General features: G+C 41.2%; 2 protein-coding genes across 5 annotated transcripts; both read right to left on the bottom strand.

Annotated features, from left to right (window-relative positions):
* Window positions 1-793: 793 nt before the first annotated feature.
* On the bottom strand, window positions 794-7,289 carry sqlea (squalene epoxidase a). The gene is made up of 11 exons (XM_026370006.1): window positions 6,816-7,289; window positions 6,298-6,556; window positions 5,057-5,234; window positions 4,631-4,727; window positions 4,407-4,520; window positions 3,820-3,991; window positions 3,290-3,385; window positions 2,964-3,106; window positions 2,577-2,673; window positions 2,352-2,439; window positions 794-2,047 (listed from the first exon to the last, which is right to left on the bottom strand). The coding sequence occupies exons 1-11, from the start codon at window positions 7,083-7,085 to the stop codon at window positions 1,855-1,857; spliced, it is 1,707 nt and encodes a 568-aa protein (XP_026225791.1). The 5' UTR covers window positions 7,086-7,289; the 3' UTR covers window positions 794-1,854.
* Window positions 7,290-8,953: 1,664 nt separating this feature from the next.
* Window positions 8,954-13,829, bottom strand: LOC113168952 (xylose isomerase-like). 4 transcript variants are annotated; one of them, XM_026370044.1, is made up of 14 exons: window positions 13,750-13,829; window positions 13,377-13,453; window positions 13,183-13,255; window positions 12,840-12,952; window positions 12,695-12,720; window positions 12,235-12,372; window positions 12,031-12,140; window positions 11,853-11,948; window positions 11,675-11,758; window positions 11,462-11,588; window positions 11,248-11,353; window positions 10,722-10,904; window positions 10,557-10,631; window positions 8,954-9,402 (listed from the first exon to the last, which is right to left on the bottom strand). In XM_026370044.1, the coding sequence occupies exons 1-14, from the start codon at window positions 13,775-13,777 to the stop codon at window positions 9,319-9,321; spliced, it is 1,320 nt and encodes a 439-aa protein (XP_026225829.1). In that variant the 5' UTR covers window positions 13,778-13,829; the 3' UTR covers window positions 8,954-9,318. The 4 variants fall into 4 exon arrangements, with proteins under 4 accessions (XP_026225829.1, XP_026225831.1, XP_026225832.1 ...); XM_026370046.1 differs by lacking the exon at window positions 13,750-13,829 and having other exon boundaries at window positions 13,126-13,255; window positions 13,377-13,450; XM_026370047.1 differs by lacking the exon at window positions 13,750-13,829 and having other exon boundaries at window positions 13,136-13,255; window positions 13,377-13,444.
* Between the last annotated feature and the right edge of the window lie 150 nt (window positions 13,830-13,979).

The raw sequence follows: 13,979 nt of genomic DNA on the forward strand, positions 1-13,979 counted from the left end.
TGGACTGTGCCACTGGACAATTTAGCTACATAGAGAGTATAATAATAAGAGATCTTTTAATGCATTATACACTTTTTGCTAATTAATAAACAATGCATTTCTCTTCTTAGCAGAAGGCTGCAAACTATTTTTTCTTACTTGCATTGAATTCAATTTTCCTGAGATTAAAGACTGATTGATTTTAATATGCAAACTGTAAATATTTAAGCAGAAAACAAATTCAGTGGCACAGAACTTTTTGCAAAGGTTCTGTGTTAACTCAAATCTCTTTAGCACCACCTCACGTCTCTTTGACGACCACTACAGCTGCTGCCGCACACAGTACATATTTCTGGAGCTTTTTTTAGTTTGATAAATGACACATCCAAGCGTGGGAACCCTGCTTTGATCACTGACTAACTGTATCATTCACTGTGGCTGAAACAAAAACTTCATTTTGTTTAAATTAACACAAATTAAAAAGCCGCAGTAAAAGACTTAAGACCAAACTCATTATGGAAACTCAACAACAATCTCAACAATTCATCGTGTTCCTCTGTAATTTTACTATAAATTCTACTGAAGCGACGCAGCAGAGTCCTTTAATCCAGTCTCTTAAGGTCTAAACCATAAACTGAGCCTCTCTTGCTGTGAGTGAGCTCCATCTAATGGTCGTATGTGTTTATGTTGGGTTTTCATTTTCCTCCACTGAACCATTCAGTGGATATTCTGCTATTCATATGTTTAATTGTGCAGATTATACAGATCAGACTTCGATGAAAACAGTAAGCGGAAACAGGAAGCTTGTGTCAGATGTGATTTATTTAACGGCACTTCAAGCCCAACACAGGCACAGGTAAACGCATATTTAAGGGGCTCCTTGTCTCGTCAGCTCAAGAGAAATGACACATGTGCATCATCCGCCGACTTGGTCGAGGAGCGTTCCCCCAGGCGACACGCTTCGTCAGGTCGTTACCGACATCCAGCGGGACTAAAGTGGTGCAAGATGTATTTCTGGGTCCCGAGATTATATTTGTGTCACATTTAACTGCACTGTCACCATGTCTCCAATCAAAATGTGGCATAAAATTGTAGGACAAAAAGCAACAGTATTAGGAAGGCAGGACATCATTACTGGAATAGTGGAAGTACAGTTCTGCAGAATATACAACAATATAAAACTGAAAACATAATGCAAATCCCATAACAGACATCTTGCAGTTTTCATTTGAAGTGCTTCGAGATTAAAACTGGACATCATTGTATTAAAAATAAACCACATATGATCCACATATGAAATACAGCCAAAAAAAAAACATCACCGAAAAACAAATACAGCAGAAAACTGGCTCTAATTCTTCACGATCATTCAGGTGCTTCATTCAAGATGTGTGTATTTTACAACACACAGGGCAACTGGGTGAGCAGCGGTTCCACAGCATGTCCAAATTGAAAAAGGCATTAACGAGAGGACGTTAAGACAAGTAAGGCAGGAGCATAGTGTCGAAAAATCCTGGTTTAACACAGCAACAGTGCTTTTTTTTTTTTTCAGCAGGAAGGCAAACATGGAAACTATTGTCAAATACCCAGCTTTAGCTCATTATGTTGACTGTTACAGCCAAACTTTGAAGGTTTATTCAGCAACTAATTAGCTGCTCTGGTCCAAACATAACATCTTAGTAAAGACATGTAATGAATTCCTATCAAAAATAATAATATAATTTCTAGTAAAAAATATTTATTGGATTATTCTAAACCCTCAAATATCACGATTGGCATCCGTCTTACAAATCCTACATCAGTCTGGCTCTAGTTTGGTTTTGCTGGCAACTAAGCCTGAGCTGTTGCATGGGGTTTGGTCTATCTGGAGTACTACTAGTACACCAAATATTTCAGTTCAGAGTAGATGAGTGGAAACATGACCGTGCAGGCTCGAAACAGGATCGCTCCGCTCTTAAATAAGGCTCGAGGTTTGGTGATCCAAGACTCCGACTTGAAGTTGAAGTAGACTGCATACAGCGCCACGGCGAAGAAGTGTCCGATTAAGGTCATGGGTTTGGGCGTCAACCTGGCGAAGGCCAAAACTGGATTAGTTCAAATGCTCTCTTGTATTTTATCTTGTCTTTACAGTCACAGGTAAAGCATGGGTTACTTGTTCTCTTACCAGGTGAGAGGAGAAGATAGATCAGACCAGATATATTGATATATATTGTTAGCTGAGCTAACTCGTTGTGGCCTCTCACTCAACAGAGACATTCAACTGCTTTATCTCCTCTCATTTAACTCAAGCTAAGAAGGCAAACAGGCATAATCGTCAAAATGACAAACGGTCCTCCATCTTGTTTTTGAGGAGGACGTCGTTTAATGCTTACACAGAGAGGAGTCCAATAGGTCCAGAAATGCACTCCCCACCAAGCTTGAAGTACTGGAAACAGGCTTTTCTCAGCTCATGAAGATAATCTCATAAACACAACACAAACACATGGACATGATCAGAATCACAAATGATCAGCTGCTGAAACTTGTGCAATCAGTCACACGCTCTACATAATGTAAGAACTACTCTGCAGCAGCAGCAGCAGCAGGCAGAGACTCACTGTCGGTGGCTGCAAACAGCTCGTACAGGGCCTGGGCCAACACATTCACCACAAAAGAATGTGATGACTTGCGTTCCCAGTGGAATTTTTTCTTTGCCTGTTGAGAAGAAGAAAAAAAAAAAAAGCTGAGCATAATATTGCACAGTGGTCGGCAATCTCTCACCTACAGCAGAGGGAATAATAGATCGAGGCAAAGGTTATGCGGCACCGACTCCAAATATAGACTCTATATGTTGTCACGTGCGAGTCGGCTGCAGAAAAATCAATGGCCTTCCTCTACGGGCGTTGTACTTTTGATATCTTACACAGTGTGTGTGTGTGTGTGTGTGTGTGAATGATAGCTTGAGTTTTGATCAAGGCGTTGAAGGAACTGTGCGCTGCATTCACCTGCAGGACGGCTCTGTCGTCGTACAGATCGGGGATGCTCTTGAGCAGATTCCTCCAGATGCGAACATCATTGAGCGCGACACTCATCCCTCCTCCCGTCAGGGGATGCCTCATGTTGTAAGCGTCGCCCAAGAGAAGCACACCTGCGGACGACAGATGTGCCGCATGTCACCTACTGTTCCTGCACGATCATTCAGGTTACTTAAAAGCAAACGTAACTGTGCTTCGTCGCAGAGCGAGACGCGGCTCATGCCCACGCTGGCGTCAGTTCAATAAAGTCCCTGTGGGCATCTCAAGCAGCAGCACAGTCAATAACAATACAATACCTGGCTTGTTGACAGGGGAGGGAGGGAGGAAGCTGGCAGGCATGGACCTGAGTCGATCGTTCTGTAGCGCCACCATGAAAGGCTCCTTTAAATGCTCTGGAGGAACAAGAGAAAGAGAGCACAGGTGGGTCGATCACTGGGCTGCCTCGGTGGATGAAAACCCAAAGGTGCACGCTGGGCACACGCACAACAAAAGGCCTTTTCTTTTTGCAGCCTTAATGTACGTTTATCAATCTATCAGCGTGACCTGACCCCGACCACTTCAGAGCGGCTGCTTTCATATTGTGGACCTGATATTTCAGCTGAATAGCAGAGCGCACCATGAATGTCAAACCCTTGAACTGCTGCTTCCTTGGTGGCACGCACACACGCCGGCACAGTCTTAATACATTCTTTTTCTCTTTCCACCACTGTGGGTCAATCAATACTTCTTCAAAAGTCATTCCAAGAAAACGATCTTCAAACTGCACCGATACAAACTGCAACTATCTGAATATGAGCGGCGTTTTCAGAGGTCGTCCGTCTCCTACCTGGCAGCTGTGGGTGTATCTTCTCAGCCATGTACTGTGGCAGGTCACGAGGCATCTCCCCTCTGATGTCCACCAGCACTCTGGTCTGCGAGGACGAGATCTGGTAGATGAGCACCGGGCTCGGGTTCGCCAGCACCAGCTCAGCGTGGTTATCTTTAAACTGAGGACAGTTCTGAAGAGAAGTGATGGGTCAGACACACACTGTAGAAATGATGGAGCTGAAGAGTCTGTATCTGTTACCGTAGAGACTCACTTGAACTGTGGACGCACAGTTTTTATCAATATTAATGAATCTATGGAGGCTTTGTAATTCACTCTTTGTGGTATTTAGGGCTCAATTGTTAAGTCTGCACACATATTTAATTAACAGGTGAATCACTCATCACTTTTTAAACATAATTAACACAGAAGAAATAGTGAGAAAACTATCATTTACTCACATTTGAAAATATGAAACTAATATTTTTAGAATATTTTAGTAATTTAGTAAATAGTTGCTGAATAATCACTCATGGTTTCAACTCTACAGCACTTGTAAATGATTTCTCTCTGACTGCAGACTAACAGGGTGGTAGGATCCCTGCTACCTTCATAAGGCATCCGACAAAGTGTGAGGAGACGCGAGCCTTCCCAGAGACCAGACTCTTCCTGAATTTGGAGAAACAGCCGTCAGCCACCACCGTCAGCGCTGCGTGGATTTCCTGCAGGGTGCAGTTCACATGTTCATAACAAAGTGCACAGAGACACGCGAGGCGGAACTGGAAAGCACAGTAGAAAGTTGTACATTTACCACAGAGCCTCCTGATCTTACCCTGAGGTCTCCAGTTTCTTTATCCTTGTACTGGACTCCAGTTACACATCCTTCCTCTTCCAGCAAACTGCTCACGGTGCCTTCTACCAAGGTGACACTGGGGGGTGCAGTAAGACAGTTAAATAGTAAATGTTGCAGGGGCAATATGATAAGAGGAAGTTACTGTCACTACAGTAAATACAAGTCGTTTTCCCCTTTGTAAATATACAGATGCTATACTGTTAAACAACAACCTCCAAAGTGATAATAAATGATGTAATAATAAAGTAATATGATGGAGAAGATTACATTTGGATTCATTTGGCTTTGTATGTAATGAATGAGGAACATTTAAAAGGCAGAGGGTATTAATGGCAGTACCATTATACACGTCAACCCATTAGCCAGTTGGCACATGAAGCCCTTTTTTTGTGCCACTCTACTCACTTTGGCTCGGCCAGCGCGGCTCTCCTCAGGGCCACGATGAATCGACCGTGATGGAAAGCGCGTCCACACTGGACGCTCCCCTCCTCCTGAGGGTAGGGGAGCTCAACCTCCGCTCTGTTCTCTATGTCATGGATCACATAGCCTTTCACCAGATGGGCATCCAGGCCCTCCACCGTACCTGAGGCCAAACACACACACACACACACACACAACAGGTGGCAGTTCAGTTTCATAGCAAATGTTCATTGTGCAGTCTGACACTGGTTTACAATGTGATAAAACATGCTGCTGTAACTGTGAAGCCTTGAATCCTGGTGTGAACACTTCAACACATCATCCTGAGGAAAAGGTTTTATGATGATAATTTCCCAGCAGAACTCTCTGATCTCAGAGTGCAGGTTCACTTTTGGTTCCTACAGTTTCCAAATGTAGAACGGGAGGCAGAGCCTTTAGTCTTAAAGTGCCTTAAGATGACGTCTGTTGTAATTTAACACTGTACAAATAAAACTGAATTGAATTCTGCTTTCACATGTTCTCACCTGAAGAGGGCAGCAGACATTGTTTAGACTACTGATTTCTACTGTCCCTAACTTGTATCCACACACACACACACACACACACACAGTTTGAGCAAAGACAACAACACATGTCAACCTTGAATGTCAGGACTCTATAATTCAACACGTCTGACACAAACAATGAGCTGTGGTCTGTCAATGTCCACGACAGCATTGTTTTAACAGTGCTGTCTGCCATGTGTGAGTTTGTTTTGACGGGGACACCAAGTCGTCAGTCGTGCTGGTCGTTTAAAAAGAGATTAATAAAATCACCAGCAGCTTATTTTATTTTGGAAAAAAAGGACTAACTTATGACCCCTGTAACCTCTTTAGAAACTATTTATTTGCTGATGTTGGAGATTGTAGATGTTCTTAATATAATTATAATAACAATACATAGGACAGATGAATCCAGTGTTAGAGTTTTAATTTGATTTCAGACTGTTTCAGAGTTAACTGACAAACTGTCACCTAAGAATCTGTCACCTGATTTAATGATGATAAAATATGTGTGACATCACCATTTCCAACTTAGCCCTACCCACTTTAAACAGGTGGAAAAAAAAAAACACAGCACAGGCCAAAACTGAAAGGAAACTCACATGTCTAGTAACCAGAACTCGTATGAATAAGCTTTGGACACGGAGCAGGTTACGAGCAGCAGCAGCAGCTGCTCTCACTGACCTTCTAGCCCGAGCTCCTTGAGTGCTCTGTGTCCTCCAGGCTGCAGCAGCTCCCCTACTATCCTGTCAGGCTCCTTCATGTCCCTCTCCACTACTGTAACCCTCCTTCCGTCCCGGGCCAGAGCCACTGCCATGGCTGAGCCCAGGACCCCAGCCCCAACTATGATCACATCTGGCTCCGGGGCCACAAAGGTACTACTGGCTGAGGCACTTTCTGTAGCAGAGCTGTCTGTATTTACTCTTTTCCTTGTTCTCCGGCTCTAAAAACAAAAGAGTGGAGAGTGTCAAACAATAGATACATGTTCATGTTTCATACATCCTATAATAAGCATTCATGTCCCTCTGATCTCAACTGTAGACATTAACTATAAAAACATGCATGGACATTTGATGCATTGAGAATGAGAAGCCAGTTTCTAAGTAATTATCACACACAGAAATATGATTAATTAAAGTTGACTGTCTTCATTCGTTCACATACAGTCATTAACATAATTCGATCCACAGCAGAGATCTTACCTTTCTACAGCTCTTCTCTGCTCCCTGTGTTGACGTTTGGGAGATCAAGTAGTTGACAACAGGTAAACAAGACAAAAAGCTCCGAAGTAAACTAGAAACCTGAGACACTCTGAGCTTCTCGCTGTAGAAATACCCGATATATGAGAGCAGCAGCGCAACTGTTAGAAATAAACTTAAGGCTATGGCTGGCTCGTTGAAAGCCAAAGTCAAAACAGTGTTGGATTTTTTGTAAAGGTAAGTAAAGCTCGCTATTCCCAAAAAAGTCCACATGTTGTAGGATTAAAAAAAATCTAAAGTTGAACTGATGGTGATGATGAAATAGCACCTAAGAAACGGGTTTTATTTAAGCTGACATAAAAAAATCTAATGCAATAAAAAATGACTACTAATCATATATATATATATATATATTTATATTTATATCGTTTCTCAGGTGCTATATAAAACAAGTGAGCCCAGCCTGAACGAGCTGTTACCTTTGTAACGTGACACAGACAGACGCAGGGATGCTGCTGAATAATTTATGCTAATGAAAAACACGGACTACTTCCGATTGGCTGTTTCCACCGCCCGCCTCCTCCACAGCTCGACCCTCCAATCAGGAGTGACGTGACGGTGAGCAGAGCTCACGCTATCCGCCAGTTGGACAGTCAACCCGGCAATGGGCCTCCCCGCGCCCGCTGATTGGACAGCCGGCTGGCAGGACGGTAGTATGATGTGATGTCAGTGGAAGAAAGTGTGGTTCATTTATTTTAGTGACTAGAGAGAAACAAGAGGGAGGACGTGGAGGAGAGAGGCTGCATGTTCCACTGGATTAATCACTGTAGAGACTGCATATCATATCATTATTATTATTATTATCATTATTATTATTATCATATCATTATTGTTATTATTATTATTATTATTATTATTATTATTATTATTATTATTATTATTATATCATATCATTATTATTATATCATATTATTATTATTATTATTATTATATCATATCATTATTATTATTATTATATCATATCATGTTCTGCTGTAGAGATGCTAAGCAGTTACCATAGCAACCAAAGTGGATTCGGGTACTCTTTATGTCACTTTTATTTTTACTCCACTACATTTGGCCAACGAAATAACTTTAGTTACTAGTTATTTTGCAGATGCAGACTTACTTAAATCTAATAAACTAATTAACCAGGTACTCCTGAGGATTAACCAGTTAGAACAGAAAGTGACTAAATCAACTTTTTTAGTTACTAGGTGATGGTTTTGTTCCACACTATGTTGACCCTTATTTTATTACCAAACATGTTCCTGTCCCCAAATCGTCACCTTGAAGTCTGTTTGCATTTTTACCACATATGTGTTTTTATGTTTGTTTGTTTTTTATCAGTAACTTATGAGATACTTCCAACAGCTTGTAATGGAGTACTTTACTCGCCAAGAATTTGCACCTTTACTTGAGTATTGAATTTGTGTAAGTTGCACAAGTAAAATACAGCTTTGGTTTGTAAAAGACAATAAACTCTGATTCAGTGTCCTCACATATAACAACTAACTCCATTCCAGTAATATCCATATACTGTACATACTCACACTGCTACATATACTGTACTTACATGTACATATTTTATTTATTACTGTACTGTTTGTACTATCAGGTTTCATAGTCTATTTATCTTAGGACTGTGCCAGTTTAGTCTTTCGTCTCCTTTGGTCAGACTATCTTTCTGACAGTGTTTAAGCTGTTGTAAAAATGCAATTTCCCCATTGTGGGACTAATAAAGGTTTTCTTATCTTATCTTATCTTATCTTATCTTATCTTATTTACAGTAGGGTAGTAAATGTAATCTGATATCTCTATTCAGAACAATGACAGGCTGCTTTATGTAACATAATACAAATCATCTCAGTTATGTATGTTTTGCAGTTATTTGTTTTTACATGTGTTTTTGCTAAAGCAAACCCATGTATAAAATGTAGAATTAGATATCTTTAGAAATATTTATTTTTGGTCCTAATAAGCATTAAAACCAATTTAAAGTAAAGTACTTCGATTTATGCAATTCACATGTTCAATATATGAACAACTCCTCCAGTCTTATTTTGTATAAACTGTGAGACCCAATAATATAACTCATCAACTTCAGTGTGAAGATGCGCTTTATTACATAATTACATAAGTGATTAGTAAATAGGTATAAGATGTTGTTCCATCAAGCAGGTCACTTTGACTGCACCAGTGATACATGGTAAATATGTATTTAGTGAAATTAATCAGACAATTACACATTTCGGCTTTCTACTCATCACTATTTCTACTCTTAGCAAAACTACAGTGAACAAACGCAGTTCCAGTACAGCAGTGCAGTGACTATTCACCTCATCTGAACTAACAAAGTGCCTGACCTTTCTAACCCCTTGTTTCTATCTGCTCACCAGTGCTCCACCACTAGCACTGAAGTACAACATTCTTCTTAAGGTCAAACACCAAATGTCTTGTTTTTTTACTATATGTAGTGATTAAAGATTGATTCATACTTTTCTTGCTTCCCTGATGTGACTTTGGGCTCCCCGTTCTGTTTGATGAAAGCCTGAAATAATACAAAGACAGAACCATTTCATTTCAGAACCTCTCTCACTGACATTTCTATTCAATGTATTATTTCACACAGTTTCTTTTTACAATAATTAAAAAGGAAAAGAAACAGTGGAAAGGAGCGTGCAGCAGTGACTCAATAAACCAGTCTCTAATATTGAATTGTATTTAATATAAAGTGGCAAGAAAAGAATATGAACCTTTTGGATTTTCATGGTTTTCTGCATTCATTTCAAATCAAGTCAAGAGTATTAACAAATACAATGTGCCTCAAATATTTCATGTCTTTATATATATAGTGCCTTGAGATTGATTTGGCTCTATACAAATATAATTTAATTTAATTGCATTGCATGCCTGACGTTTGCCAAAGAGCTCATTGACACTCCACAGCAGTATTGGCAAAATGTTTTGTGGACTGATGAAACTATAATAAACTTTTTGCAAAAAACACACAGCACTACATCTGGCATAAAAAGGGCACAGCATATCAACATGAAAACATCATCACAATCATAAAGTATGGTGGAGGAAACATTATGATTTGGGCCTGCTTTGCTGCATCAGGGCCTGGCCAGCTTGCAGTGATTGTGGGGAAGATGAATTTCCAAGTGTATCAAACAATTCTTCAGGATAATGTGAGAATATCTGTAGGTCAGCTGAAACTCTGTAGAAGTTGGGTGATGCAACAGGACAATGACCCAAAACACTCAACAGAGGCTTCAGGACAATAAATTCCACCTTTTGGAGTGGCCAAGTCAGAGCCCAGACCTCAACCTAAAATAGATGCTATGGAACGACTTTAGGAGAGTGACCGACACGAGGCATCCAAAGAATATGACAGAGCTAAAGCAGTTTTGCAAGACGAATTGCCTAAAATTCCTCCAGAACAATGTGCAGGTCTGATCCACAGCTACAGGAAGTGTCTGGTTGAGGTTTTTGCTTCCAAGGAGTGCGTCAACCTGTTATTAATTCTAAGTGTTCACATACTTTTTCATAAAAGATTAGAATTCTTCTGTGTTATTATTTTAGGCACATTATATTTGTTAATACTCTTGACTTAGATGAAGGTCAGATCACATTTTATGACAGATTTATGCACACATACTTTTTCTTGCCACTGTAAATCCCCCTGAGTTGGAGTCTTACCTCCATCTCCTCCAATGTGGCAGAACCCTCCTCCACTTTTTGTCCAAGACCATGACTGAAGCTTGAGTAACGCTCCTGTTAATCAGGACATAACCAGATATACATGCAAAAGAACATATAACGTTTCCTAATGATTTAAATGCATCTAACTGTGAATTTACTCACCTTCACCATAGCACTGATGATCCCGTCCTCAATGATGCGTACAGCGTTCCTGAGTCCTCTTGCGAAGGCGTCCATGGCGCCGATGTGAGCGATGAACAGATCCTCCAGGTCTGTGGACTCTCTGCGCACCTTAGCGTCAAAGTTCAGGCCTCCTGGCTGCAGACCACCTTGTTCAATGACGGTCTGGAAAAAATTAGACGCAGAAGAACCTCACAGTCATTTAAACATGCTGTATCTTGTACAATTGATGTAGAGGGAGCCAAAGCAATAATGCAAAAGATGCTACTTACATGTCAGAAGTACAGTAGACATGTATAGGAGAGTTACATCGCTTTAAGTGGAATGTAAAAGTTAATCAGTTCCCTACTAAGGTTTTTCTGTTAGTTTAATTCTCCTTCCTGCTCCACCCTCGTCAACCTTGTCTGCTACCACAAGAGGCTGCTGTTCATTACAAAAACTCAGATAAGGTTCAGATACATCTCTGGCAATAAAACTACTGTTACAAATCCAAATAATCATCTCCCACCTTCATCACCATGGTGGTGCTCCTGATGTCCATTGGGAACTGATCCGTGTCCCACCCCAGGTCTGGAGAACCAGTGTTTGAGTCAACCGAACCCAGCATGCCGAACCTGAACACCAGCGTGTAAGGAAGACACAGGGCATCGCAGATGTGCCTTATTCTTCATCAGTCTTTGCTTAAATATTAAATTTGTGTGTGTAATTAATATGTCTCTTACGCAGAGGCCATGACAATATCGTGTTCGTAGGAGTGTCCTGCCAAGGTGGTGTGGTTGGGCTCAATGTTCAACTTAAAGTGACTCTGCAGACCATAATGCTTAAGGAATCCTATAACACTCATAGCATCTATTATTGGAAACAGGATACAAAACCTAATTATAATGATAAAATTAGGAAAGCACGTTTGTTGTGGGTAATTTCAGCACTGTTACCATAATCATACTGGTGTTTGCAGGGCTCCTTAGGCTTCGGTTCAATAAGAAACTGACACTTGGCACCAATCTTGTCTTTGTACTCTGGTGAGAAAAACATATAGATATGACACTGTGGGTAACACTCGCCGACCAAAACTCAGATTTGAAATCAATTCCACACTCGTCCAACACTCACCGACAGCCATTTTGAAGAAGCTGGCCATGTGCTTCAGTTCAGCAGCAACATCAGTATTAAGGATGGAGTGAAATCCTTCTCTTCCTCCCCAAAACACTGAGACAAATAGAAATGAATCACAAGGAGGAATATTTAAAGAAGCAAGTTGATATTTTACATTTAGACCACATGATAATACCGAAGTTTTCTGCACCCAGCTTCTTGGCGACATCCAGTCCCTTCTTGACCTGAGCACCAGCGTAGGCCAGAACAAGACAGTCAGGGTTGGTGGCTGCACCATTCATATACCTGTGACATTAAGTGTACACATCAAATGTCACATCTGGCTACTAGCCTGTAGAAGAAGCTGCCAGTGAATGGTTTTCTAATAATCTGTGCCGACCTTGGGTGGGCAAAGAGGTTGCAGGTGATCCAGAGAACCTTGACTCCGGTCTGGTTCTGCAGCTGCAGAGCCAGGTCTGTTATTTCATCTAGATTCTTGTTGGACTCCTCCAGTGTAGAGCCCTCAGGAGCCATGTCTCTGCATGGAACAGAGTACAGCTATGGACTTTCAAATATGTCACAAACACTATCTAATCAAACCTGTGCTCATTACTGTTGAATGTAAATAATAGTAAGTAATATTCAAGTCCTCTGATAAGCTGCACAGGACGTGAGGCTGCAGAAGACCTGAGTCAGCATAACACCACTAAGGCACTCTGATGACACTAGATAGATAAAATCATACTGTTAAACACCTACACAGTCGCAGTATATTAGCATGAATATAAAAGATACTTTGTCAGGTAAACTTGAAAAAAAGAAAACACACAAGTCCTAAAGAAATAAAACTGGTCAATTACCTGTCATGAAATGTGTAATATTTCACCTGTGAAAAGAAGCAGCGGTCATTAAAGACTTGTACAGTATATAGTAGATACAGTAGTTTATTCTCTGTGGTCATGTATACATGTAACTTTCTTTAAAATCAGCTTTTTTTCCCCTTACACCAAGTTTGGTGAAGAACTCAAAAGCAGCACAAAGTCTCTTCTTGGCTGATTCCATAGGGGTCCCGTCATTCCAGGGCCGGTGCAGGGTCTGAAACCCAAAAGGATCAGCGCCTAAGAAAAAAAGAACAATACTAATTATTCAACTATATCTGGAGAGGTCAGTTTAAACTACTGAATAGTTATGAATGCATTCATTCTCGTCAAGTTGCAAGTGTTTGTGTGGGTTTACTGAGGCCTACAGTGTAATCATTAGACAAAGCCTGAACCTCATCTGACTGCCAAACCTCCACACACTGTTTAACGACTGATGGATGTGGGTGTTGGGTGAGGCGGTCCAGTACCGGTTCCACAGAAGGAGTGCCAGTAGCACACCGAAAACCTCAGCCAGTCTTCCATGGTCCTCCCCATGAGCACCTGCACAGAGCAACACTGAGCTCTGACCACTCTGACTTCTCATGACTTCTAATGAACATGACTTGTCAACATCACACATCCTGCACATCATGCTCTCCACTGAGTGGAGGGGGCCACATACCTCCTCTGCATTGTAGTGTTTGAAGCACAGGACATCTCCTGGCCCAGCATTGGGTAGATATGGGATCTTGGAAGAGCCTGTGCAACATGTTACGCAATGTTTCACGGACAAATGACATATTGTAGACGCTCAGCCTCAGAAACTGTTAAAAGCTATTTAGAAACATGAATATCACACTCTTCACTCATTTTCAGAATTGCATGCGTCGAAAAATGACAGGACACAAGTTGTGCCAGTGTCACCTGATGCAACAGAAACAATGTGCACCGTAACTCTAACTTCAGTCTGTGCACACACCCAACGTCGCCAACACACACGGTTTACAGCGGTAAGTGAACGCAGCACATCTGAGCACTGACACCTTCTGATTTACCTGCACAGAACTCCTGCTGAGCTGACATTTCTGGATCGTGCAACTTCTGAGTCTCGAGCTGGCTGCAAGTTTGTCCACGTCCTTCCTCCCAATCCAGAAAGTGCGATCTGCTCTTCACACACAAGGTGTCGCTAAATCCCTTCAGACCCCGCTGATGTGTTGGCGTTTAGTCTGAGGTTCAGCTGGAACCACTGAAGGTTTCATTTAGAGGTTTTCTAAAGCATTTTACA

The sequence above is a fragment of the Anabas testudineus genome, chromosome 16 (genome assembly GCF_900324465.2).
Source record: "Anabas testudineus chromosome 16, fAnaTes1.2, whole genome shotgun sequence".
NCBI classification, from domain to species: domain Eukaryota; kingdom Metazoa; phylum Chordata; class Actinopteri; order Anabantiformes; family Anabantidae; genus Anabas; species Anabas testudineus.

What these genes read in the sequence shown, in the direction of transcription:
- LOC113168952 (XM_026370044.1), bottom strand. Translation starts at nt 13,777, where the DNA reads ATGTCAGCTCAGCAGGAGTTCTGTGCAG. An exon ending in TCAGCAGGAGTTCTGTGCAG is followed by an intron (nt 13,454 to 13,749) that starts GTAAATCAGAAG and finishes CATGTTGCACAG; the next exon opens with GCTCTTCCAAGATCCCATAT. An exon ending in TCATCAGTGCTATGGTGAAG is followed by an intron (nt 10,632 to 10,721) that starts GTGAGTAAATTC and finishes CCTGATTAACAG; the next exon opens with GAGCGTTACTCAAGCTTCAG.
- sqlea (XM_026370006.1), bottom strand. Translation starts at nt 7,085, where the DNA reads ATGTGGACTTTTTTGGGAATAGCGAGCTTTACTTACCTTTACAAAAAA. An exon ending in AAGAAACTGGAGACCTCAGG is followed by an intron (nt 4,521 to 4,630) that starts GTAAGATCAGGA and finishes TGCACCCTGCAG; the next exon opens with GAAATCCACGCAGCGCTGAC. An exon ending in ACGACAGAGCCGTCCTGCAG is followed by an intron (nt 2,674 to 2,963) that starts GTGAATGCAGCG and finishes TCTTCTCAACAG; the next exon opens with GCAAAGAAAAAATTCCACTG.